Source organism: Mytilus edulis, chromosome 4, assembly GCF_963676685.1.
Source record: "Mytilus edulis chromosome 4, xbMytEdul2.2, whole genome shotgun sequence".
In the NCBI taxonomy this organism is placed as follows: domain Eukaryota; kingdom Metazoa; phylum Mollusca; class Bivalvia; order Mytilida; family Mytilidae; genus Mytilus; species Mytilus edulis.
In genome coordinates, this window is record NC_092347.1 from 76,385,627 (window position 1) to 76,413,471 (window position 27,845).

The following is a 27,845-nucleotide window of genomic DNA, read 5'->3' on the forward strand; positions in this document are numbered from 1 at the left end:
GGACGGACGGACGACGGACGCATAGGAATGAAGAAAGCTATCATGGTCTTTTAGTGCAGGTGAGCTGAAGTGGCCCATTTCAGTGGCACGTTTTCGTATGTTCAGTTAAAAAAAATCTGAATCAGCGACATGTATAATATGATACTATTTATAGTATTTATGGAACAATTAAAAGCGGAAAGTTTTACCGATATGTTTTAATTTTAAGATGGCATCTTCGGGATTTTTCCTTACAATCGAAGGAAATACCCGATAGACTTCCCGAAAATGGCAACGAAAATAGAAGATTGGATGTGTGAAGAATTAGAAAAGCTAGGCATTCCAGCTTCTCATGAAAATGCACAGTAAGTGTAGGGTAAAACTTTTCAGGTGTACAAGGGAATCACATAACCATGTAAGGTTGTCGAGATTATGAAGCCAGAGAAATATTTGCAATATGTTGATGTGCAAATGATGATTGTGCAATAATGTGTAAATCGCTTTGGATTTAATGTTTGACATATTTTAATGTGTGATTATTTTATTTATTTGTCAACACTTTGAGTTTTTTTTAAAGTATCTAAAATATCACTACAATTTCAGTCATTTTGGTCTGCACTGGCGGATCTAGAAATTTTCATAAGTGGGGGCCCACTGACTGCGCTAAGAGGGGGCCCGCTCCAGTCACGCTTCAGTGATTCATATATAAGCAACCATTTTTTTCCCAAAAAGGGGGGGCCCGGCCCCCCTGGCCCCCCCTCTAAATCCGCCTCTGGTCTGTTGTGGATAGTTGTCTCATTGGCAATCATACCACATCTTCTTTTTTATAAGTGTACTCTTTCTATTGTCGCCTGAAAGCCTTTAACATCAGAGACAGATGGACATTCAAACTCAGAAGTCGAAAATAAACTGAAAACGCCAAGGCTCAAAAAAACAAAAAAGACAAATAGACAAACAATAACACCCAAAACACAACATTGAAAACTAGAGACTAATCAACACGAACCCCACCAAAAACAGAGGGATCTCAGGTGCTCCAAAAGAGTAAGCAGATCCTGCTCCACATGTGGCACCCATTATGTTGCTCATGTTAGTACAAACCCAGTCACAAGTCTAATTTGGTAGGTAACATTAGTGATTGTAGTTACAATATTATGAACATTGACTACCTAGTATACTGTTCAGTAATCATTTACATTGAAAGAAACCAGTTGTTCATGTTAATTAGTCTCCTACCGACAAAGTCGGAAGGGACTTTAGGTTTTACACTCTGTCTGTCTGTCTGTGTGTCAATTCTTCAGTCCGGCAAATCATTTTTCAACTCTTTTTTTCTTTATTCTTGAGGATATTATCATATTGATTTGATATTTGGTACATAGTTTTATCATGACTAGTTACAGATCAAGTTCGAATTTTGTTCCAGACTGATGATTTAGTCATGTTAGTTTAGAGTTATGGTCTATATCTAATGTTAGAGTACTATGTTAAACCATATTTCTGTACAAAGGGAGATAACTCATTTAAAAAAAATACATTCTTTTGTAAATACATGTAGTTGGAAGAATTTTGTTGCAGGTTTGTTTGTAATTTTTTATAAACTAATTTTCAGAATGCTATACACGTATATTTAAAAAAAAATAATGAATAATTAGATAAAAAATCTAATTTTTTTTTAAGGTACATATATGTCCTTATATACATTGTGTAAACATTTTTTTTTATAGATGAGTTACAAATCTATATTAATTTGTGACAACTGAAAGAAAAATTATTTGGAACATTTGATTATAAATTGAAAATAGATATACATTGTATTACATCATATCTAATTTTAGAGAACTATTAATCATATCTAATGTTAGAGCTTTCCCCATTTTTTTCATCAGGCTTGAAGATATTGATTGATAATTGGTATATAGTCTTATCATTACAAGTACATGTAACAGATCAAGTTCAAATTTTTGTTTTGGTCTGATAAGTTTGTGCAGAGTAATGGTCCTTGGACTTGAAAAATGCACTCATATAATCAGTTTTCCACACTTTTTTTTAGTCATGCTTGAAGATATTGACTTGATATTTTCTTTTTGTTTAATACACCATGACAAGTTACAGAACATGTTAGCATTTTGTTACTGTATGAATTTTTACCCAGTAGGGGACTATGTATTACCATGCAATACTCTCAGAATGTTTGTTGAGTTTTGCATAAATTTATGACATTGAAAAAACTGTTATTATATTTTACAGCTACATTCTGAGTATTGGAAGTGCAGAAGATTTAGAGGAATACATGTTAGAGTTATTAGATGGCAGTGATCCACGTGTCCATAAATTTATACATGAATTATTAATAAAATGGGATCCACCTGAAGATGGACCTGAAATTATACAGGTACATACCAAGTTAATAGCTGATAAATTCTTTTATTGAAATTAGAATTGACATGTAATTTTATCACCAACAACCAGTCATGGCATATACAAAATTCTTAAAACTAATTAAGGTAAATATTACAGGTTCTAATGTGTCCCCATTGAAGAATTCTTTTCGAAATTAGATTTCAGACAGACCAAATGCATGTTGCCCAGTTGTTGTACATAAACAAGGATTGGTGGGTCAATGTCACACACAATGATAAAATACACACAATAATTATATTGAAAGTATGCAATATTTACATGGTATTCATTTTCTTAGGTTTACAGAAAACCTGCACTAGGGGATGAGGATAGGAATTCTAAGAAAAAAACAGAGAAACCAAACAAGCACACAGAAAACCAGAAAAAAGGACTGCTGAATGGTGCTACCAAATCTAAAAGTGTAAGTACACATAAGTTTACCTGCAGAAAACACTTCGTCCACAGAATTAAGTTTTAAATTTGGTCACTCTGACTTACATTTATTTCATGGTTTATGTTATGTCTGAGTTTAGCTATCATATACATTATGTACCAATTGATCTAAAATCATATAACAGTTTTTGTCGAGCCTGCAACTTTTGTTGCAGAAAGCTCGACATAGGTATAGTGATCCGGCGGCGGCGGCGGCGGTGTTAGCTAACTTCTTAAAAGCTTTATATTTTAGAAGGTGGAAGACCTGGATGCTTCATACTTTGTATATAGATGCCTCATGTTACGAAGTTTCTGTCAGTCACATGTCCAATGTCCTTGACCTCATTTTCATGGTTCAGTGACCACTTGAAAAAAAAGTTCAGATTTTTAGCTCACCTGGCCTAAAAGGCCAAGTGAGCTTTTCTCATCACTTGGCGTCTGTCGTCGTCGTTAACTTTTACAAAAATCTTCTCCTCTGAAACTACTGGGCCAAATTAAATCAAACTTGGCCATAATCATCATTGGGGTATCTAGTTTAAAAAATGTGTCCAGTGACCCGCCCAACCAACCAAGGTGGCCGCCATGGCTAAAAATAGAACATAGGGGTAAAAATGCAGTTTTTGGCTTATAACTCAAAAACCAAAGCATTTAGACAAATTTGACTGGGGTAAAATTGTTCATCAGGTCAAGATCTATTTGCCCTGAAATTTTCAGATGAATCTGACATTCTGTTGTTGAGTTGCTGCCCCTGAAATGGTAATTTTAAGAAAATTTTGCTGTTTTTGGTTATTATCTTGAATATTATTATAGATAGAGATAAACTGTAAACAGCAATAATGTTCAGCAAAGTAAGATCTACAAATAAGTCAACATGACCAAAATGGTCAGTTGACCACTTTAGGAGTTATTGCTCTTTATAGTCAATTTTTAACCATTTTTCGTAAATCTTAGTAATCTTTTAGAAAAATCTTCTCCTCTGAAACTACTTGGCCAAATTTAACCAAACTTGGCCATAATCATCATTGGGGTATCTAGTTTAAAAAATATGTCCGGTGACCCGCCCAACCAACCAAGATGGCCACCATGGCTAAAAATAGAACATAGGGGTAAAATGCAGTTTTTGGGTAATAACTCAAAAACCAAAGCATTTAGACAAATCTGACTTGGTGTAAAATTGTTCATCAGGTCAAGATCTATCTGCCCTGAAATTTTCAGATGAATCTGACATTCCGTTGTTGGGTTGCTGCCCCTGAAATGGTAATTTTAAGGAAATTTTGCTGTTTTTGGTTATTATCTTGAATATTATTATAGATAGAGATAAACTGTAAACAGCAATAATGTTCAGCAAAGTAAGATCTACAAATAAGTCAACATGACCAAAATGGTCAGTTGAACACTTTAGGAGTTATTGCCCTTTATAGTCAATTGTTAACCATATTTCGTAAATCTTTGGCCAGGATTTTTTAATTTGTTGGTTTACGGATCCGCCGACCCGATTTTTCCGATTTCCAGAATAAAAATAAAATTGACTTTTCATGCTTTTTTATTCCCGCCGACCCTAACAAATGCATTATCCCTGAAAAATAATTAAATAATTTTTTTTTATGAAATGAAATGCATTAGTCACTAACAAAATTGATAACACTTTCTGTTGTGAAAAATAAAACTTCCAGTTTACGTTTCTAAAAATAGACAAATCAATTATAACTGACCTTGAAATGTCGTTTGCGCAAATAATATTGCGGAACGAAACTTGTGTTTAAAACCAATTACACAATAAGTTCGTTTCCCTTATTTGTCATCAGTCCGTAAGATGCATCATCTCATAGAATTAGACTTGTCCAAATGTGGACAGGGTAAAGGCATCAAGTTGAAGTACTGAATATTAACAAATCATTTGGAATTTTCTTGTTTCATAGATAATAAAAAAATTATCGTCCATTTGGATAAAAAACGGGAATGCGAGACAACAGATTAACCCGATAATCTCGTTTTCCAGTGGACGAGTCTATTAGGTTTTTATACGACCGCAAATTTTGAAAAAATTTTCGTCGTATATTGCTATCACGTTGGCGTCGGCGTCGTCGTGTCGTCGTCGTCGTCGTCGTCGTCCGGCGTCCGAATACTTTTAGTTTTCGCACTCTAACTTTAGTAAAAGTGAATGGAAATCTATGAAATTTTAACACAAGGTTTATGACCACAAAAGGAAGGTTGGTATTGATTTTGGGAGTTTTGGTCCCAACATTTTAGGAATTAGGGGCCAAAAAGGGCCCAAATAAGCATTTTCTTGGTTTTCGCACTATAACTTTAGTTTAAGTTAATAGAAATCTATGAAATTTTGACACAAGGTTTATGACCACAAAAGAACGGTTGGGATTGATTTTGGGAGTTTTGGTCTCAACAGTTTAGGAATTAGGGGCCAAAAAAGGGCCCAAATAAGCATTATTCTTGGTTTTCGCACAATAACATTAGTTTAAGTAAATAGAAATCAATGAAATTTAAACACAATGTTAATGACTACAAAAGGAAGGTTGGTATTGATTTTGGGAGTTTAGGTCCCAACAGTTTAGGAATTAGGGGCCAAAAAGGGACCCAAATAAGCATTTTTCTTGGTTTTCGCACCATAACGTTAGTATAAGTAAATAGAAATCTATGAAATTTAAACACAAGGTTTATGACCATAAAAGAAAGGTTGGGTTTGATTTTGGGAGTTTTGGTCCCAACATAATAAGGAGCCCAAAGGGTCCAAAATTAAACTTTTGTTTGATTTCATCAAAATTGAATAATTGGGGTTCTTTGATATGCTGAATCTAACTGTCATGACTGTGTATGTAGATTCTTAACTTTTGGTCCCGTTTTCAAATTGGTCTACATTAAGGTCCAAAGGGTCCAAAATTAAACTTAGTTTGATTTTGACAAAAAATGAATCAGTTAGGTTCTTTGATATGCTGAATCTAAAAATGTACTTAGATTCTTGATTATTGGCCCAGTTTTCAAGTTGGTCCAAATCGGGGTCCAAAATTAAACTTTGTTTGATTTCATCAAAAATTGAATAAATGGGGTTCTTTGATATACCAAATCTAACTGTGTATGTAGATTCTTCATTTTTGGTCCTGTTTTCAAATTGGTCTACACTAAAGTCCAAAGGGTCCAAAATTAAACTTAGTCTGATTTTAACAAAAATTGAAATCTTGAAGTTCTTTGATATGCTGAATCCAAAAATGTACTTAGATTTTTTATTATGGGCCCAGTTTTCAAGTTGGTCCAAATCAGGATCTAAAATTATTATATTAAGTATTGTGCAATAGCAAGTCTTTTTAATTGCACAGTATTGCGCAATGGCAAGAAATATCTAATTGCACAATATTGTGAAATATCAAATTTTTTTTTAATTAGAGTTATCTTTCTTTGTCCAGAATAGTAAGCAAGAAATATCTAATTGCAAAATATTGTGCAATAGCAAGATTTTTTTTTAATTGGAGTTATCTTTCTTTGTCCAGAATCAACTTAAATCTTTGTTATATACAATATACAATGTATATTCACTTTTTACTACCAACTGATAAATTAAAATAATCTTTACCATTCAGTGATAACAAGCAGTTTTTTTACATCTTAATATTTTATGATGTATTTAAATGAGTAGTTATTGTTGCAAACTCCATTAGAAATTTTAATTGAGATTAGTTTTGGAATAAGGGAAAGGGGGATGTGATTAAAAAAATTGGGTTCAATTTTTCTCATTTGAAATTTCATAAATAAAAAAGAAAATTTCTTCAAACATTTTTTTGAGAGGATTAATATTCAACAGCATAGTGAATTGCTCTAAGAGAAACAAAAATTTTAAGTTCATTAGAACACATTCATTCTGTGTCAGAAACCTATGCTGTGTCAACTATTTAATCACAATCCAAATTTAGAGCTGAATCCAGCTTGAATGTTGTGTCCATACTTGCCCTAACCGTTCAGGGTTCAACCTCTGCGGTCGTATAAAGCTACGCCCTGCGGAGCATCTGGTTAACACGTGTGTTGAAACTTATTTTCGTACGACGTTTTTACATTTTTTTCTTTATCAGTTTTCGTGCTTGAAGATCAATTTTCACCAAGTTTTCTGGAATTGATAAAGAGCTACGCGAATTTATTTTTCTTGTTTCTGAAATGACGATTTAATTTCGTCTTTGACCGTGCACCCCCCTTTTTTTTACTGTAAATTATTAGACAATGTCATGCGATGTTTATAACAGTTGAGCAATAATATTTCATCGAACTAAAATTTAAGAAATGATGATAAAATAGCATAACAAACATATTGTTAGAAAGGTGAAATATATATTGATTTTGCGTATTTTTCTGTCTTCAAAGATGATTTTTTTTCTTTTTTTTTTCCCGACCGACCGACCCGACTTTTTCATGGGGAAAAATTTCGTAAACCATCAAATTAAAAAACCGTGGCCTTAGTAATCTTTTAGAAAAATCTTCTCCTCTGAAACTACTGGGCCAAATTTAACCAAACTTAGCCATAATCATCATTGGGGTATCTAGTTAAAAAAATGTGTCTGGTAACTAGGCCAACAAACCAAGATGGCCGCCATGGCTAAAAATAGAACATGGGGGTAAAATGCAGCTTTTGGCTTATAACTCAAAAACCAAAGCATTAAGAGCAAATCTGACAGGAAGTAAAATTGTTGATTAGGTCACGATCTATCTGCCCTGGAATTTTCAGATGAATCAGATAATCGGTTGTTAGGTTGCTGCCCCTGAATTGGTAATTTTGAGGAAATTTTGTTGTTTTTTAGCTCACCTGACCTGAAAGGTCAAGTGAGCTTTTCTCATCACTTGGCGTCCGTCGTCCTGCGTCCGTCGTCCGTCGTCCGTATACTTTTACAAAAATCTTCTCCTCTGAAACTACTGGGCCAAATTCTACCAAACTTGGCCACAATCATCCTTGGGATATTTAGTTTAAAAAATGTATGGCGTGACCCGTCAAACCAACCAAGATGGCCGCCATGGCTAAAAATAGAACATAGGGGTAAAATGCAGTTTTTGGCTTATAACTCAAAAACCAAAGCATTTAGAGCAAATCTGACATGGGGTAAAATTGTTTATCAGGTGAAGATCTATCTGCCCTGAAATTTTCAGACGAATCGGATAACCTGTTGTTGGGTTGCTGCCCCTGAAATGGTTATTTTAAGGAAATTTTGCAGTTTTTATACGACCGCAAAAATTTTAATTTTTTGGTCGTATATTGCTATCACGTTGGCGTCGTCGTCTGCGTCGTCGTCGTCGTCCGAATACTTTTAGTTTTCGCACTCTAACTTTAGTAAAAGTAAATAGAAATCACTGAAATTTTAACACAAGGTTTATAACCACAAAAGGAAGGTTGGGATTGATTTTGGGAGTTTTGGTCCCAATATTTTAGGAATTAGGGGCCAAAAAGGGCCCAAATAAGCATTTTCTTGGTTTTCGCACCATAACTTTATAATAAGTAAATAGAAATCTATGAAATTTAAACACAAGGTTTATGACCATAAAAGGAAGGTTGGGTTTGATTTTGGGAGTTTTGGTCCCAACAGTTTAGGAATAAGGGGCCCAAAGGGTCCAAAATTGAACTTTGTGTGATTTCATCAAAAATTGAATAATTGGGGTTCTTTGATATGCCGAATCTAACTATGTATGTATATTCTTAATTTTTGGTCCCGTTTTCAAATTGGTCTACATTAAGGTCCAAAGGGTCCAAAATTAAACTTAGTTTGATTTTAACAAAAATTGAATCTTTGGGGTTCTTTGATATGCTGAATTTAAAAATGTACTTAGATATTTACTTATTGGCCTAGTTTTCAAGTTGGTCCAAATGGGGGTCCAAAATTAAACTTTGTTTGATTTCATCAAAAATTGAATAAATGGGTTCTTTGATATGCCAAATCTAACTGTGTATGTAGATTCTTAATTTTTGGTCCAGTTTTCAAATTGGTCTACATTAAGGTCCAAAGGGTCCAAAATTAAACTAAGTTTGATTTTAACAAAAATTAAATTCTTGGGCTTATTTGATATGCTTTATCTAAACATGTACTTTGATTTTTGATTATGGGCCCAGTTTTCACGTTTGTCCAAATCAGGATTCCATATCAAGTATTGTGTTATAGCCAGAAATTTTCAATTGCACAGTATTGTACAATAGCCAGAAATATCTAATTGCACAATATTGTGCAATAGCAATTAATTTTCAATTGGAGTTATCTTTCTTTGTATAGAATAGTAGTTGATAATATATGTTGGACATTTGCCAGACATGACTATGATGTCATTTTCTATTTTTATTTGCCAATAACTTTATGTAAATAACTTCATTGGAAATTTGCCAATATTAAATGTTGCTGATGAAGTTTTTTTTATTGTTTTTATACAATAAACAATGTATATTCACTTTTACTACCAACCAATCTTTACCATTCAGTGATAACAAGCACTTTATTTTACATTTTAATATTTTATGATGTATTTAAAAGAGTAGTTATTGTTGCAAACTCCATTAGAAATTTGAATTGATATCAGTTTTGGAAAAAGGGAAACAGAGATGTGAAAAAAAAATGGGGGGGGGGGTAAATTTTTCTCATTTCAGATTTCATAAATAAAAAGAAAATTTCTTCAAACATTTTTTTTAGAGGATTAATATTCAACAGCATAGTGAATTGCTCAAAGGCAAAAAAAATGTTTTAAGTTCATTAGACCACATTCATTCTGTGTCAGAAACCTATGCTGTGTCAACTATTTAATTTTAGATTTAAATAAGTTTGAAGAAGAAATCTTTAATTGATTTGTAAAATCTTGACATTTGTTTTGTGTAAAAAAAAACATGTAATGTCAAAAATTTGATCACAATCCAAATTCAGAGCTGTATAACGCTTGAATGTTTTGTCCATACTAGCCCCAACTGTTCAGGGTTCGACCTCTGCGGTCGTATAAAGCTGTGCCCTGTGGAGCACCTGGTTGGTTATTATCTTGAATACTATTATAGATAGAGATAAACTGTAAACAGCAATAATGTTCAGCAGAGTAAGACCTACAAATAAGTCAACATGACCAAAATTGCCAGTCGACCCCTTAAGGAGTTATTGCCCTTTATAGTCAATTTTTAACAACTTTTCATCATTTTTTGTAACTTTTCTAAAAATCTACTTCTCTAAAACTACTTTGCCAAATTTAATCAAACTTGGCGACAATTATCATTGTGGTTTATAGTTTAAAAAATGTGTCCGTTGACCCAGCCTACCAAACAAAATGGCCGACATGGCTAAAATTAGAACATAGTGGTAAAATGCAGTTTTTGCTTTATATCTTTGAAACCAAGACATTTAGGGGAAATCTTTCAAGATTTTAATGTCCATCAGAATAAGATATATCCCCTCACAAATTTTCAGTTGAATCGGACAACCTGTTGTTGGGTTGCTGCCCTTAAATTGGTTATTTTAAGAAAATTTTGCAGTTTTTGGTTATTATCTTGAATACTATTATAGATAGAGATAAACTGTAATCAGCAATAATGTTCAGCAAAGTAAGATCTACAAATAAGTCAGCATGATCAAAATTGTTAGAGGACCCCCTAAGGAGTTATTGCCCTTTAGAGTCAATATTAAACAACTTTTCCTCATTTTTGTAACTTGTATAAAAATCTTTTCTAAAACTACTTGGCCAAATTTAACCAAACTTGGCCACAATCATAATACTAGGGTATCTATTTTTAAAAAGAGTGTCTAATGACCCCGCCTACCAACAAAGATGGTCGACATCAGTAAACACATTAACAGGTGAGCGACACAGGCTCTTGAGAGCCTCTAGTTTGTTATTGTCTTGAATATTATTATAGATAGAGATAAACTGTAAACAGCAATAATGTACAGCAAAGTAAGAACTAAAAATAAGTCAGTATGACCAAAATAGTCAATTGACCCCCTAAGGAGTTATTGCCCTTCATAGTCAATTTTTAACAATTTTCTTAAAATTTGAAGATTTTCAATAACATTTTCCACAGAAAGTACTGTTATAGATAGAGATAATTGTAAGCAGCAAGAATGTTTAGTAAAGTAAGATCTACTTCACCATCACCATCACCAAAACACAATTTTGTCATGAATCCATCTGTGTGCATTGTTTAATATTGACATAGACCAAGGTGAGCGACACAGGCTCTTTAGAGCCTCTAGTTTGTAATGTTGAATTCTCTCTTATTATAAGTAATAGGATAACTATATTTGATATGTGCGTACCTTACAAGGTCCTCATGTCTGTCAGACAGTTTTGACTTGACCTCGATCTCATTTCATGGATCAGTGAACAAGGTTAAGTTTTGGTGGTCAAGTCTGTATCTCAGATACTATAAGCAATAGGGCTTGTATTTCGGTGTATGGAAGGACTGTAAGGTGTACATGTCCAACTGGCAGGTGTCATCTGACCTTGACCTCATTTTCATGGTTCAGTGGTTATAGTTAAATTTTTGTGTTTTGGTCTGTTTTTTTCATACTTTATGCAATAGGTCTACTGTATTTGTTGTATGGAATGATTGTAAGGTGTACATGTCTAGCGGGCAGATGTCATGTGACCTTGACCTCATTTTTATGGTTCAGTGGTTATAGTTAAATTTTTGTGTTTTGGTCTGTTTTTTTCATACTATGCGCAATAGGTCTACTATATTTGTTGTATGGAATGATTGTAAGGTGTACATTTCTAGCGGGCAGATGTCATGTGACCTTGACCTCATTTTCATGGTTCAGTGGTCAAAGTTAAGTTTTTGAGTTTTGGTCTATTTATCTAATACTATATGCCATAGGTCAACTATATTTGGTGTATGGAAATATTTTATGATCTTTATGTCAGTAGCGCAGGTTTCTTTTGACCATGACCTCATTTTCACGGTTCATTGCACAGTGTTAATTTTTTGTGTTTTGGTCTATTTTTCTTAAACTTTAAGTAATAGGTCAACTATATATATTGTATAGAAGCATTGTTAGCTGTACATGTTTGCCTGGCATGGTTCATCTGACCTTGACCTCATTTTCATGGTTCATTGGTCTTTGTTTAGTTATTTTGGTTAATGTTAAGTTTATGAGACAGTTGTAATAAAGCTTTATACTTAGGGCTATCAACATAATATCAATGATTAGTAAAGAAGGCGAGACATTTCAGCGTGTGCACTCTTGTCCTTAAAAGTAGGTCACAGTGTTCTACATTTTTGTCTTTATTGACTTAGGGTGAGTTGTCATGTCTACATGTATGTTTTAAGTATGAATAGGATTGCATCCATCACTCAAAGACTATTTTGTGCTAAAAAAACTTTAAAGTTTTTTTGTCATATGCACACTATCAGTAACTCGTAACTGAAAATACCAAAAATGTTGGATGATACAATAGATTACATGAACATCCAACAACTCAGAGATAAAAGACATTTAAACAAAGGCAAACAACAACAAACAAAATATTGTCCAAAATAGTCTAATGTAGACGAAACACACGTCTGGGGTACTAAATTATAATCCTGGTACCTTTGATAACTATTCATACTCACACAACATGTGTGTGTTTGGGGATGGTTGTATAAATCATATGTACATGCTTACAAAACACTGTTTTTGGTCTAGACTATTTGTTAAGTAAAATAAAAACCTGCTACATATATATGCAAAGATAAGATTTTATATAAGATAAAATTTCATGTAGTAAGAACTTTTTTTGAAAAAAATGTCATAGATCAACACACAAAAAAATGTGAGAAAAAAATCTATAAAAAATTGACAGAGCTGTATGGATAATATGTTATGTCTTTTTAGTAGTTGTTATACATTTTGATCTTTATTATTTACTTAAATGTTTACTTTTTATTTTAGGATAGTTTTCCATCTGCACAGTTACCATCCAACGATTTTAAAAAGAAAAGTAAATTTGTGCCGCTTTTTAGTCAGGAAGGACAGGAGAAGACGGTTGTTAAATTACAAGGTAGAAATAGATTTAATCTTTCATTGATACTTATAGGATTATAGTTATCTTATTATATATCTAGAAGATAGGTTATAAACAAATATTGTCATTGCATTTTTCTCAAAAACTTAAAAAACAAAGGGACTTCATATTTGGTTTGCAGCTTGACACTGAAATGTTGTCAGAAATTCCTGTTTGTCTATTCTATGAAATTTAATATGTTGAATGAACTTAAAACTTTCATGATATATTTCTCCAGTATGTCTTTACAGAAAAAAGTGTGGAGAATATATTAAGGACAAATGTATATAAGTATTTAATCATATGATAAAAGTGTGCATATTGTCAGGTTTTGCAGGGATAGTATAAAACTTTTTTGGAGCTTATTTGGTGCCACTTCTAGCAATTAACTTAAGAAACTGCCAGGATTATTAAAAATATCATCAACTTGCTCCCTAATGTGTTTTTTCATATTGATTGGAAAATGAACACACACAAAATAAAGTTTTCTAGACTCCAAACACAAAAGTTATAATTCTTGTTGAAAAGTACTGCTACATTTTTTCACGATAGCAATGCCATGAAAAAGTATGTTTATCTACAAAACTCTCAAAGCTATGTCTATATGGTTATATGACAATATTGTATATTCTTACGAAAATATATATGAATCATAATAGTGTTTAATATTTTGTATCAATTAAACAGGTCGACATGCATGTGAATGTCAGGCAGCCAAACACAAACTGATAAGTAATTGTACAAGATGTGGAAGAGTTGTTTGTGAACAGGAGGGATCAGGACCATGTTTGTTTTGTGGACATTTGGTAAGGCTATCAGAAGAAAAGTATTATCAAACCTGATTGAAGTTTTTATAATGATAAAATACAATTCTTGCCATATTCTAAAGTTTTTAGTTTGATGAATATTTATTTTTTAAATAAGACCATATACTCCAGGTGTGCATGTGAGAGGGATTTTCATTTTTCCTTTATATTTTTCACAAATGACTTGAACTTTGTCTTTTATTTAATGAGAATGTGCCTTTTTTCAGGGTTTTGATTTTCTTAAATTTTCCACAAATGTCAAGATGTTGAACATTTTGTGGAAATATTATACATGCAAATTACATATACTAATTGTTTGAAAATAGTCAGGATTTGGTTTTGCTTTAAAATTTCCATAAATGACAGGATGTTGAAATAAGCCATTTTTATGACCCTGTGACAATTTATCATACCAGTCCATAATTTTCTTAGAAATTTGTTATAGCAATTTTTGATGTTGCCAAGGAAGTAACATTTGAATGGGTAATCATCATGAGACAGCTATCCAATTAAATAATAAACAAAAGTCATTGAGAGGGCAATATACAGTCTCAAACAAAAGACAAGTGTTTATACAATATGTGAAGCTTTTGAAAGCCTATTGTCAACTTTACATCACTTTGCAGGTTTGTACAGTTGAAGAACAGGAAGTGCTATCTCGTGGGTCAAAGAAAAGTGAACAGTTACGACATCGGTTAATGAAGGATGCAGATCGAGTGCAATATATCAGAGATAAAAAAGACTTCTTACCTAGTTCTAATTCTAAAATTAATGAGGGATATCAGAAAGCTCTTCAACATAAAGAAAAATTATTAGATTATGATAAAACAAGGTAACTGCATATGATGGTGGTCTTCACTTCTATATTCTCTAATTTTTGAAGAATTTTTCCCCTATTAAATTTTTGGCTGTTATTTACTTTTGTTTAAAAAACGGATGTCAAATCTGATGCCTCATATATTGTTTACTGCAAAAATAAAGGACTTAAATATCACATCAATTCTTAAAAAAATCAGTTTAATATCCATGCTATCTCTTTTTGAAGTTGGGATTCAAATTCAATATTCTGGTTTTTTTTTTTTTTATTTATTCAAGTTTACAGCAACTTTCTATAGATTTTGAAGGGGGCATGAGTCAGACATTTCAGAAAACTTAAAAAAAGTTGTATTTTGGATAAAAACATATCATGTTATTATGTACAACATGTTGCCTACTAAGTTGGATTTTTTGTTAACAAAAAGTGGCATCAACAAACAATGAATGATAAGTATTCACTATTGATTTATAGTTTATTATTTATTAGAGAAAAACAGTTTGTTAGATGCAAAAGGATTTTATTTATCTAGGTAATTTTTTCACAAAAAATTAAGTGAACAATGTTAATTGATAAGACTTATAAAAATATTTAAGATTATTAATTATTGTTCATTTTCAGTGCAAGGAGAACACAAGTAATAGACGATGAATCTGATTATTTTGCTACGGACAGTAATAGATGGCTTAGTAATAAAGAACGAGAAAAATTACGGAAACGTGAAGAAGAATTACGGTCACAACGATTTGCTTCAAGAAAAGACAGAAAAATTACATTAGATTTTGCAGGTCGACAAGTGCTAGAAGAAAACAATACGGTTGATATGTATAACGTGAATGATGAGGTAGTTCAGGAAATACAATATGGTGCTAAACATAAAAAACAGGAGTTTGTTCACAAAGAGGAAGACTTTGATTCAATTACTGGAATCGTTAATCCTAATATTAAACAGCATGCACCTCAGGTATATATCATACAGTACTAGTAGGTTTTGTCTTGTCTGAAACAAATGTAGCATAATGTGAGACTTATGTATGCCAACCTTCTGCAGTGTTAGCTCTTCACATAAAGTCTTGTGTTTCAGATGATAGAATACATGGATACTTCTTGTATTTATGCTCTTAATTTTCTGTTTGGCTAATTTCTGTTTGATTTTCAGTTTTTATCAAATAATACAAACAGCTAATACAAAGAGATACTATGAACAGCAAGTCAACTACATGTATATTTGTATATATGAACAATTGTAAGGTGAACATGTCTGTCTGGCTGTGTTATCTTATCTCTTTGTCAGTGTTTTTTTTGTGTTTTTTTATTGGTTTATAATAAACTCAAAGTAAAAGGTACACTATATTTGGTGTATGGAATGACAAGGTTTTTCTGATCTTATTTTTATAGATATTGTTAATGTTAAGTTTAATTGGTGGTATTGATATGTGTGCAGTAAAAAAAATATATTTTCTGTCTTTGTTTGCTTGCTTTAAATAACAATTCAACAACAACAATAAAAAATAGTCAATTGTATTGAATTAATTTAACATTAGTGCCAGTGACAAGTAATACCAAGATGTGTATATGATATTTAAGTGTTTACTTGAACATTTGTGTTGTAAAATGTATTAACACCATACCTTATAAATAGTTCATTTTTACATAGTTTGTAGATAACAAGGTTAGTGGTAAAAATTCTCCGGCAAATGTAGTGGGACCAGAAAAAAAGAAACCAGTACGAATACAAGACAGAGAGTTGTTACAGATGTCAGATGATGGCCATTGTCTTAGCATGCATCAACCATGGGCATTATTGTTGGTCAAAGGTATTAAAATGTAAGTATGAACCAACCATGGGCATTATTGTTGGTCAAAGGTATTAAAATGTAAGAATGCATCAACCATGGGCATTATTGTTGGTCAAAGGTATTAAAATGTAAGAATGCATCAACCATGGGCATTATTGTTGGTCAAAGGTATTAAAATGTTAGTATGAACCAACCATGGGCATTATTGTTGGTCAAAGGCATTAAAATGTAAGTATGAACCAACCATGGGCAATATTGTTGGTCAAAGGTATTAAAATGTTAGTATGAACCAACCATGGGCATTATTGTTGGTCAAAGGTATTAAAATGTTAGTATGAACCAACCATGGGCACTATTGTAGATCAAAGGTATTAAAATGAACGTATGAACCAACCATGGGCATTATTATTGGTCAAAGGTATTAAAACGTAAGTATGAACCAACCATGGGCACTATTGTTGGTCAAAGGTATTAAAATGAACGTTAACCAACCATGGGCATTATTGTTGGTCAAAGGTATTAAAATGTTAGTATGAACCAACCATGGGCATTATTGTTGGTCAAAGGTATTAAAATGTAAGTATGAACCAACCATGGGCATTATTGTTGGTCAAAGGTATTAAAATGTTAGTATGAACCAACCATGGGCATTATTGTTGGTCAAAGGTATTAAAATGTAAGTATGAACCAACCATGGGCACTATTGTTGGTCAAAGGTATTAAAATGTAAGAATGAACCAACCATGGGCATTATTATTGGTCAAAGGTATTAAAATGTAAGAATGCATCAACCATGGATAGTATTAATATTGTTGGTCAAAGGTATTAAAATGTAAGTATGAACCAACCATGGGCACTATTGTTGGTCAAAGGTATTAAAATGTAAGTATGAACCAACCAAGGGCATTATTGTTGGTCAAAGGTATTAAAATGTAAGAATGAACCAACCATGGGCACTATTGTTGGTCAAAGGTATTAAAATGTAAGTATGAACCAACCATGGGCATTATTATTGGTCAAAGGTATTAAAATGTAAGAATGCATCAACCATGGATATTATTAATATTGTTGGTCAAAGGTATTAAAATGTAAGTATGACCCAACCATGGGCATTATTGTTGGTCAAAGGTATTAAAATGTTAGTATGAACCAACCATGGACATTATTGTTGGTCAAAGGTATTAAAATAAAAGTATGAACCGTCCATGGGCACTATTGTTGGTCAAAGGTATTAAAATGTTAGTATGAACCAACCATGGGCATTATTGTTGGTCAAAGGTATTAAAATGAAAGTATGAACCGTCCATGGGCACTATTGTTGGTCAAAGGTATTAAAATGTAAGTATGAACCAACCATGGGCATTATTGTTGGTCAAAGGTATTAAAATGTAAGTATGAACCAACCATGGGCATTATTGTTGGTCAAAGGTATTAAAATGTTAGTATGAACCAACCATGGGCATTATTGTTGGTCAAAGGTATTAAAATGAACGTATGAACCAACCATGGGCAATATTGTTGGTCAAAGGTATTAAAATGTAAGTATGAACCAACCATGGGCATTATTGTTGGTCAAAGGTATTAAAATGTTAGTATGAACCAACCATGGGCATAATTGTTGGTCAAAGGTATTAAAATGTTAGTATGAACCAACCATGGGCACTATTGTAGATCAAAGGTATTAAAATGAACGTATGAACCAACCATGGGCATTATTGTTGGTCAAAGGTATTAAAATGTAAGTATGAACCAACCATGGGCACTATTGTTGGTCAAAGGTATTAAAATGTAAGAATGAACCAACCATGGGCACTATTGTTGGTCAAAGGTATTAAAATGTAAGTATGAACCGTCCATGGGCACTATTGTTGGTCAAAGGTATTAAAATGTAAGTATGAACCAACCAAGGGCATTATTGTTGGTCAAAGGTATTAAAATGAAAGTATGAACCGTCCATGGGCACTATTGTTGGTCAAAGGTATTAAAATGTAAGAATGAACCAACCATGGGCACTATTGTTGGTCAAAGGTATTAAAATGTAAGAATGAACCAACCATGGGCACTATTGTTGGTCAAAGGTATTAAAATGTAAGAATGAACCAACCATGGGCATTATTATTGGTCAAAGGTATTAAAATGTAAGAATGCATCAACCATGGATATTATTAATATTGTTGGTCAAAGGTATTAAAATGTAAGTATGAACCAACCATGGGCACTATTGTTGGTCAAAGGTATTAAAATGTAAGAATGAACCAACCATGGGCACTATTGTTGGTCAAAGGTATTAAAATGTAAGAATGAACCAACCATGGGCATTATTATTGGTCAAAGGTATTAAAATGTAAGAATGCATCAACCATGGATATTATTAATATTGTTGGTCAAAGGTATTAAAATGTAAGTATGAACCAACCAAGGGCATTATTGTTGGTCAAAGGTATTAAAATGTAAGAATGAACCAACCATGGGCACTATTGTTGGTCAAAGGTATTAAAATGAAAGTATGAACCAACCATGGGCATTATTGTTGGTCAAAGGTATTAAAATGTAAGAATGAACCAACCATGGGCACTATTGTTGGTCAAAGGTATTAAAATGAAAGTATGAACCAACCATGGGCATTATTGTTGGTCAAAGGTATTAAAATGTAAGAATGAACCAACCATGGGCACTTTTGTTGGTCAAAGGTATTAAAATGTAAGTATGAACCAACCATGGTCATTATTGTTGGTCAAAGGTATTAGATGTAAGAATGCATCAACCATGGATAGTATTAATATTGTTGGTCAAAGGTATTAAAATGTTAGTATGAACCAACCATGGGCATTATTGTTGGTCAAAGGTATTAAAATGTAAGTATGAACCAACCATGGGCACTATTGTTGGTCAAAGGTATTAAAATGTAAGAATGAACCAACCATGGGCATTATTATTGGTCAAAGGTATTAAAATGTAAGAATGCAACAACCATGGATATTATTAATATTGTTGGTCAAAGGTATTAAAATGTAAGTATGAACCAACCATGGGCACTATTGTTGGTCAAAGGTATTAAAATGTAAGTATGAACCAACCAAGGGCATTATTGTTGGTCAAAGGTATTAAAATGTAAGAATGAACCAACCATGGGCACTATTGTTGGTCAAAGGTATTAAAATGTAAGTATGAACCAACCATGGGCATTATTATTGGTCAAAGGTATTAAAATGAAAGTATGAACCAACCATGGGCATTATTGTTGGTCAAAGGTATTAAAATGTAAGAATGAACCAACCATGGGCACTATTGTTGGTCAAAGGTATTAAAATGAAAGTATGAACCAACCATGGGCATTATTGTTGGTCAAAGGTATTAAAATGTAAGAATGAACCAACCATGGGCACTATTGTTGGTCAAAGGTATTAAAATGTAAGTATGAACCAACCATGGTCATTATTGTTGGTCAAAGGTATTAAAATGTAAGAATGCATCAACCATGGATAGTATTAATATTGTTGGTCAAAGGTATTAAAATGTTAGTATGAACCAACCATGGGCATTATTGTTGGTCAAAGGTATTAAAATGTAAGTATGAACCAACCATGGGCACTATTGTTGGTCAAAGGTATTAAAATGTAAGAATGAACCAACCATGGGCATTATTATTGGTCAAAGGTATTAAAATGTAAGAATGCATCAACCATGGATATTATTAATATTGTTGGTCAAAGGTATTAAAATGTAAGTATGAACCAACCATGGGCACTATTGTTGGTCAAAGGTATTAAAATGTAAGTATGAACCAACCAAGGGCATTATTGTTGGTCAAAGGTATTAAAATGTAAGAATGAACCAACCATGGGCACTATTGTTGGTCAAAGGTATTAAAATGTAAGTATGAACCAACCATGGGCATTATTATTGGTCAAAGGTATTAAAATGTAAGAATGCATCAACCATGGATATTATTAATATTGTTGGTCAAAGGTATTAAAATGTAAGTATGAACCAACCATGGGCATTATTGTTGGTCAAAGGTATTAAAATGTTAGTATGAACCAACCATGGGCATTATTGTTGGTCAAAGGTATTAAAATGAAAGTATGAACCGTCCATGGGCACTATTGTTGGTCAAAGGTATTAAAATGTCCGTCCATGGGCACTATTGTTGGTCAAAGGTATTAAAATGTTAGTATGAACCAACCATGGGCATTATTGTTGGTCAAAGGTATTAAAATGAAAGTATGAACCGTCCATGGGCACTATTGTTGGTCAAAGGTATTAAAATGTAAGTATGAACCAACCATGGGCATTATTGTTGGTCAAAGGTATTAAAATGTAAGTATGAACCAACCATGGGCATTATTGTTGGTCAAAGGTATTAAAATGTTAGTATGAACCAACCATGGGCATTATTGTTGGTCAAAGGTATTAAAATGTTAGTATGAACCAACCATGGGCATTATTGTTGGTCAAAGGTATTAAAATGTAAGTATGAACCAACCAAGGGCATTATTGTTGGTCAAAGGTATTAAAATGTAAGAATGAACCAACCATGGGCACTATTGTTGGTCAAAGGTATTAAAATGTAAGAATGCATCAACCATGGATATTATTAATATTGTTGGTCAAAGGTATTAAAATGTAAGTATGAACCAACCATGGGCATTATTGTTGGTCAAAGGTATTAAAATGTTAGTATGAACCAACCATGGGCATTATTGTTGGTCAAAGGTATTAAAATGTTAGTATGAACCAACCATGGGCATTATTGTTGGTCAAAGGTATTAAAATGTAAGTATGAACCAACCAAGGGCATTATTGTTGGTCAAAGGTATTAAAATGTAAGAATGAACCAACCATGGGCACTTTTGTTGGTCAAAGGTATTAAAATGTAAGAATGCATCAACCATGGGCATTATTGTTGGTCAAAGGTATTAAAATGTAAGAATGCATCAACCATGGATAGTATTAATATTGTTGGTCAAAGGTATTAAAATGTTAGTATGAACCAACCATGGGCATTATTGTTGGTCAAAGGTATTAAAATGTAAGTATGAACCAACCATGGGCACTATTGTTGGTCAAAGGTATTAAAATGTAAGTATGAACCAACCATGGGCATTATTGTTGGTCAAAGGTATTAAAATGTAAGAATGCATCAACCATGGATATTATTAATATTGTTGGTCAAAGGTATTAAAATGTAAGTATGAACCAACCATGGGCACTATTGTTGGTCAAAGGTATTAAAATGTAAGAATGAACCAACCATGGGCATTATTATTGGTCAAAGGTATTAAAATGTAAGAATGCATCAACCATGGATATTATTAATATTGTTGGTCAAAGGTATTAAAATGTAAGTATGAACCAACCATGGGCACTATTGTTGGTCAAAGGTATTAAAATGTAAGTATGAACCAACCAAGGGCATTATTGTTGGTCAAAGGTATTAAAATGTAAGAATGAACCAACCATGGGCACTATTGTTGGTCAAAGGTATTAAAATGTAAGTATGAACCAACCATGGGCATTATTATTGGTCAAAGGTATTAAAATGTAAGAATGCATCAACCATGGATATTATTAATATTGTTGGTCAAAGGTATTAAAATGTAAGTATGAACCAACCATGGGCATTATTGTTGGTCAAAGGTATTAAAATGTTAGTATGAACCAACCATGGGCATTATTGTTGGTCAAAGGTATTAAAATGAAAGTATGAACCGTCCATGGGCACTATTGTTGGTCAAAGGTATTAAAATGTCCGTCCATGGGCACTATTGTTGGTCAAAGGTATTAAAATGTTAGTATGAACCAACCATGGGCATTATTGTTGGTCAAAGGTATTAAAATGAAAGTATGAACCGTCCATGGGCACTATTGTTGGTCAAAGGTATTAAAATGTAAGTATGAACCAACCATGGGCATTATTGTTGGTCAAAGGTATTAAAATGTAAGTATGAACCAACCATGGGCATTATTGTTGGTCAAAGGTATTAAAATGTTAGTATGAACCAACCATGGGCATTATTGTTGGTCAAAGGTATTAAAATGTTAGTATGAACCAACCATGGGCATTATTGTTGGTCAAAGGTATTAAAATGTAAGTATGAACCAACCAAGGGCATTATTGTTGGTCAAAGGTATTAAAATGTAAGAATGAACCAACCATGGGCACTATTGTTGGTCAAAGGTATTAAAATGTAAGAATGCATCAACCATGGGCATTATTGTTGGTCAAAGGTATTAAAATGTAAGAATGCATCAACCATGGATAGTATTAATATTGTTGGTCAAGGGTATTTAAGTGTATGAACCATCCATGGGGAAATCATGGATTCAAACTATATCTTATCCATGGTCATAACTGTTATACTAGGGCAAGAGTTTGGCAATTTTTCATACAATTTGGGTTTATTTTGAAATGATTTATATGTTCAGGTCCTTTTTGCAAACTACATGAGTATCAAGTTCATGCAAGAATCACCACATTAACATTGTATTTTATTATCTCTAAAAAGTGATAACTGATAAATATTTTCACTCTCAATTTGGTATGAAATCTTTTACATTTTATGATTTAGGGTCTAATTTCTTGTCAGAAGACACTTGCAAACATGCATATTACACAGTAAATAAACAAGTTTGTCGGCAGATTTACAAATACAATTTTAAGAAAGCAAAGTGAAACTTGATTTTAATCAGATTGGCTAAGTACACACTAATGATTTTATTTTTATTTTTGTGTTTTCAATGCCACTTTTAAGCACTGTTTTTTGGCTATTTTGTGGCATTCAATTTTTTTTTTGTGGAGAAAGCCGGAGTACCTGGAGAAAACCACCAACCCTCGATAGAAAAACAGACAATCCTAGTCGATGAAGTTTGTATTTGAGTGCATCCGCACGATTTGGGTTCAAAAACACAACCTCAGTGTTGACTGGCTAGTGATTACAGTAGTAACTACTTAGACCACTCAGCCATTGAGGTCCCTGTACAGACTTATGTAGAGCAGCTGAAATATACTATTAAGTCTACAATTATAAGTGAAGTAATATTTACACTTAGATGACAATAGTTCAAATGAGTTTATTTTTTTTCTTGTTTCCAGTCATGAAGGTAGATCATGGTATACACCTATCCGTGGACGATTGTGGATTGCTGCTACAGCTAAGTCACCTTCGCCGCAGGAAACAGTGGATGTTGAACAACAGTACAGATATTTACTTAATGGTAGAAATTGTTTTAAATCAGAATAAGTTTTACATGTTTAAAATGGGACTCATAGATTTTATAGAAGTAACACTTGGTAATCATGATTAAAATAAGAACTACTTATTATGTCAGAGCAGTCCACTTTGACTTCATTGTTCTTGTTGCACAACATTTAGATTCTTTATCTTTTATCTTCTCACTGTCACATTATTTAGCTTAAAATTATGAGCTAAACTGAATCTACAAACACTTCAAATTTTGCAGAAATTACAGAAGTAGTTCTCTTTATAAGAGTCTTTGCCCTTCGATATCAATTTATTTACCCTACATTGTGTTTTGGGGAAAAAGTAAAGGAGATAGAAAGAAACTGCTTGACAGTGATTCTAATTTGTACTTTTGATTTTGATATATATGTTTGTATTAACAATGATATTTATTTCTATTTTAGACCAGAAGATATCATTCCCTACACATTACCCGGTAGCCTGTTTGTTAGGTTGTGTTGATCTAGTCGATTGCTTACCACAAGATGAATATAGAAAAAAGGTAGATATACATTTACAAGATTAAATGAAAAAGCATAGAAACTTTTCACTTTATTCTAATAGACCATATTCATATTACCGACTTTTGACTCCAGGTTCTACAATTATTCAACAGCTTACCTACTCTGTTATAGGACATTCTGGTACTCTGTCAATTAAGAGCAACCAAAAAAATATCAAATCAAATATATGCAAATTTGGAGGGAAATTGACTACTTTCTAATGATTTAGTCATGTATAGAAAGCATTTAAAAAGTTAACTTTCACTCAAAATTGTACTGATTAACATCTTGAATTGATTTATTTACGTTGCTCTTGCTCTAAAGAGTACCAAGATGTCCTACCACAGAGAAGGTAACCTGTAAAAAAATATTAATTCTGGAGTCAAAAGTCTGTAATATGAAAATGGACTATTGAAAACAAAAGTACCAAAAAATGTTATAAACGATGTTGAAATTGTACCATTAGACGGAACAACTAAGTGACATTGTTTTGTCTCTTGTTTTTCTAAAATATCATTTTCATCCTCTTAATCATGAGAGAAGAGTATTGGGGAAACAACTTGGGTAGCATTATTTATATTGTAAGACAGTTTCTATTGAATTTAAATACTGTGGAACTATTTATTGTTCGTTAACACCACTATTCATCAATTTAACACCAATATTCATGAATTGAGAAAATTTGTATTTTAGTGGATATTTGATTTAGTGATAAAAAAAACAAATTTTACGTACTGGTCCGAGACCACAATTGTCATCCCTTGTTTTTCGTTGTTCACGAATATAGTCCCTAGTGTTGACAGTGGGTTACTTGCCATTAATTTTTATACCCCTTCCAAATTTATTTCTCCATGTTTATTGCCTCAAATTGCAAGTATGGGGGTGAAATTACACTGTAAAAAAAATTGGGTCCAGAATTTTAAAGGAAAGTAGTGATTTGGTCCAGCTGAAAAAGGTTGAAAATTAGCACTTCGGAAGCTGTGAAAAGATTTCAAGACGCCCTAAACATAAAATTGTCCATATTTTGAGTTAGAGCCGATGAAGTTTTCTATAATTTTGATATAATTTGTCCCAAAAGTAGTAAAACACACTGTAAAAGTTTCTTTGAGAAAGCGCAGGTGGGATTTTTTTTATTTTCATTTATGTTCTAAAAGAAATGCACTACGAAATAATTGTGTTCTCGGACCTACTGTTAACTTACTGTTAACTTAAAATGATTGTGCAGGAGTTATTTTCAGTTATTTGGTGGCAACGTCAAATGCATTACAATATTCCTTGAGTGAATTGTATTTAGATTTTAGAAGAAAACAATATAGACATTAAAGATGACTTTTTTAGGCGTGGGAATTTAATCCCAAGAATAAAAAGACAGCATTTAAATCCTGACAAATGTCTACATTTACAATACATGCCAAAATGAAATTTCTATTTTTCTTAAAACATTTAACTTTATTCTCAATATACCTGTTGCTGTAAAAGGTCACTCTTATCCAATAATTTCACATACAATACCTTTGCTACAACATCATCCTGATTTGTATTTGTAGTGATATGAACATCATAGTAAGTCTTATAATGACACCAGTACATTATAGTCACCACTTTCATAACTAACTTTTCTGTTTCAGTTTCCAGACGGGGAGTCGATATCACCTTATGTTTTTATATGTGAAAACCCACAAGAATTAGTTGTAAAATTTCCAATCAAAGGGAAACATAAGATATGTAAGTTTACAATGAGTATAGAGTATATACTAAAGTTTGTGGAGTGGAGTTGTCATCTGTGTCTATATATATATATGCCATAATATGAGTTTAGTAGAGAGTAAGTTTGACATGTAAACATCAAAATCAAACTATACCATTTAGATAAGATTAAAGGCATTGATCACAGAGGCCACTGAAGAAAACAAAACCGAGAAAGATTTTATAAGATAAAGAATCTTAGATCTTTGATATTGAAAAAACATATTTGTATTTTATTGTTTATACTTTCAATAGTTTAGGGACTATTTGTTTTATATAGATATATTATTTATTTTTTTACATTGTAAATAAAGAATGTAGAAAGTCTTATAACAAAAACACTTTAGGGACTGCTGCTGAAATTTATTGATCAACATGTTTCGGTGCCTAGGCACCGACATCAGGATAAAAACAATACATAAAATCATGCTGTAGTACAAAATCGGGTTATAAATAAAGAAATATAACTGAAAAATTAAGATCAAATTATACCAAGAACTTACAAATCTTTCTTAATTTTATATTTGCAGATAAGTTAGAAGGACATATACATCAAGCTGCCAAGAAAGGATTACGAAGTTCAAGTGATTAAAATCTGTGATTAACAACATTCTAATTGTTTTATGTTATTTTGTGTCTTTATATACCGGTATATACATTGGCATTTTATCTCAGCATAGATTCTACAAATTAAATATAAAGACCTCCCTTGAAAAATATGGACATTGTATAGACAAAACTAGATCAATTATCGCCAACTTTTTTTATTCGACCGCAAAAATTATAAAAATTTTGGTGGTATATTGGCATCACGTCGTCTTTGTCGTCAGGTTTGTCTGGAGACGGATGATTTCCAGATAATAACTTTAGTATAAGTAAATAGAAATCAATAAAATCTTGCACCAACTGTTCCAGATTCGACCTCTGCAGTCATATCAGGCTGTGCCCTGCAGAGCATTTTATTTTAATCTGCAAGGAGAATTGAATCAAAAGAAAACCAAAGGCAACGAATTTACAATGGTTTTGAATGAGTAACCTTATTTCTATGCCTGTTTTGTCATAACTGTGCACTAAAATATACCTCATTTGAATGCACTTCTAATGTATTAGTCTATATAATTAAGAATTTCAAGTGTCAGATCAACAACTCTCATGAAGAAAGCCCACAGTTAACAGGAAAAGTTGGTAGGTCTGAACAAGAATTAATTGTATCATTTATATTATCATTATTTTCATTGCTAGGTGTAAAACATTGTTATTAAGTTATTAAATATAATAATATTCTAAATATTATTTTCATTTTTAATAGTATAACAGTCTTTGATTCAAAAGCAATACAACTTGTAGTCTTTATGAACACATATATAACAGCATCAGTGTATAATGCACATGTTTTACAATTACAAACAGTTTGAATCATTGGGTAATCGACGGTAATGGCAACAAATAATATAAATAATGAAATATGAGCATTATATTATGAATTATGAATAACCAATCTGATCAGCTAAATAAAGATACCAATACAGATGATATATTTCAGCAGGACTACAGTGCATAAATAAAGGGCTTTAAATAGGCTCAACAATTATTTTTTTATACCCCTGCTTTAATGAAGGGGTTTTTTACTGTTTTACCTCTGTCTGTCCGTCCGTCCGTCACATGAATATTTTCCGTTGCATTTTTTCTCAGGAACTTCAATACAAGGATTTCTGAAATTTGGTTTCAGGATTTATATAAGTCAACTATACTGTGTGATGCATTTTTAGAATCATCACTCAACAACTTCCTGTTTACCAAAATATTCAGCTGGGGGTATTATCAGTGAGCAGTAGGTCACACTTTCACTTGTTATGTCTTGTTTGTCAGTCTGTGCATCCCAAAGTTAGTTTACATTCTCTGTAGTAAGTTTGTTTCAACCAAATGTTATGAAGCTAAGGCACAATGTTTAACACCAGAAAACACAGATTTTGGGTGGTTTCACTAACACCATTCTCCTATTATGTCCCTTTGTAAATAGAAAAATTGCTAAATTTTCCATTTGCACACTCCTACTTTAGTTTACTCGAACCAAATTTGATAAAACTTATACACAATGCTTATTACAAACATACCACAAAAAAAAATTA

General features: G+C 32.4%; 1 protein-coding gene across 1 annotated transcript; it reads left to right on the forward strand.

The window, feature by feature from the left end:
* LOC139520563 (activating signal cointegrator 1-like) lies at window positions 1-27,004 on the forward strand. The gene is made up of 12 exons (XM_071313350.1): window positions 1-344; window positions 2,227-2,371; window positions 2,678-2,800; window positions 12,693-12,801; window positions 13,492-13,610; window positions 14,237-14,442; window positions 15,046-15,388; window positions 16,082-16,251; window positions 23,320-23,441; window positions 23,872-23,969; window positions 25,599-25,695; window positions 26,247-27,004. Exons 1-12 carry the CDS (start codon window positions 268-270, stop codon window positions 26,306-26,308), a joined length of 1,671 nt encoding a protein of 556 aa, XP_071169451.1. The 5' UTR covers window positions 1-267; the 3' UTR covers window positions 26,309-27,004.
* Window positions 27,005-27,845: the final 841 nt, after the last annotated feature.

Excerpts from the sequence above, each read along its gene's own strand:
- LOC139520563 (XM_071313350.1), top strand. The coding sequence starts at position 268 with ATGGCAACGAAAATAGAAGATTGGATGTGTGAAGAATTAGAAAAGCTA. Across the intron at positions 2,372-2,677 it reads ATGGACCTGAAATTATACAG|GTTTACAGAAAACCTGCACT; the intron begins GTACATACCAAG and ends TCATTTTCTTAG. Across the intron at positions 23,970-25,598 it reads AAGATGAATATAGAAAAAAG|TTTCCAGACGGGGAGTCGAT; the intron begins GTAGATATACAT and ends TTTCTGTTTCAG.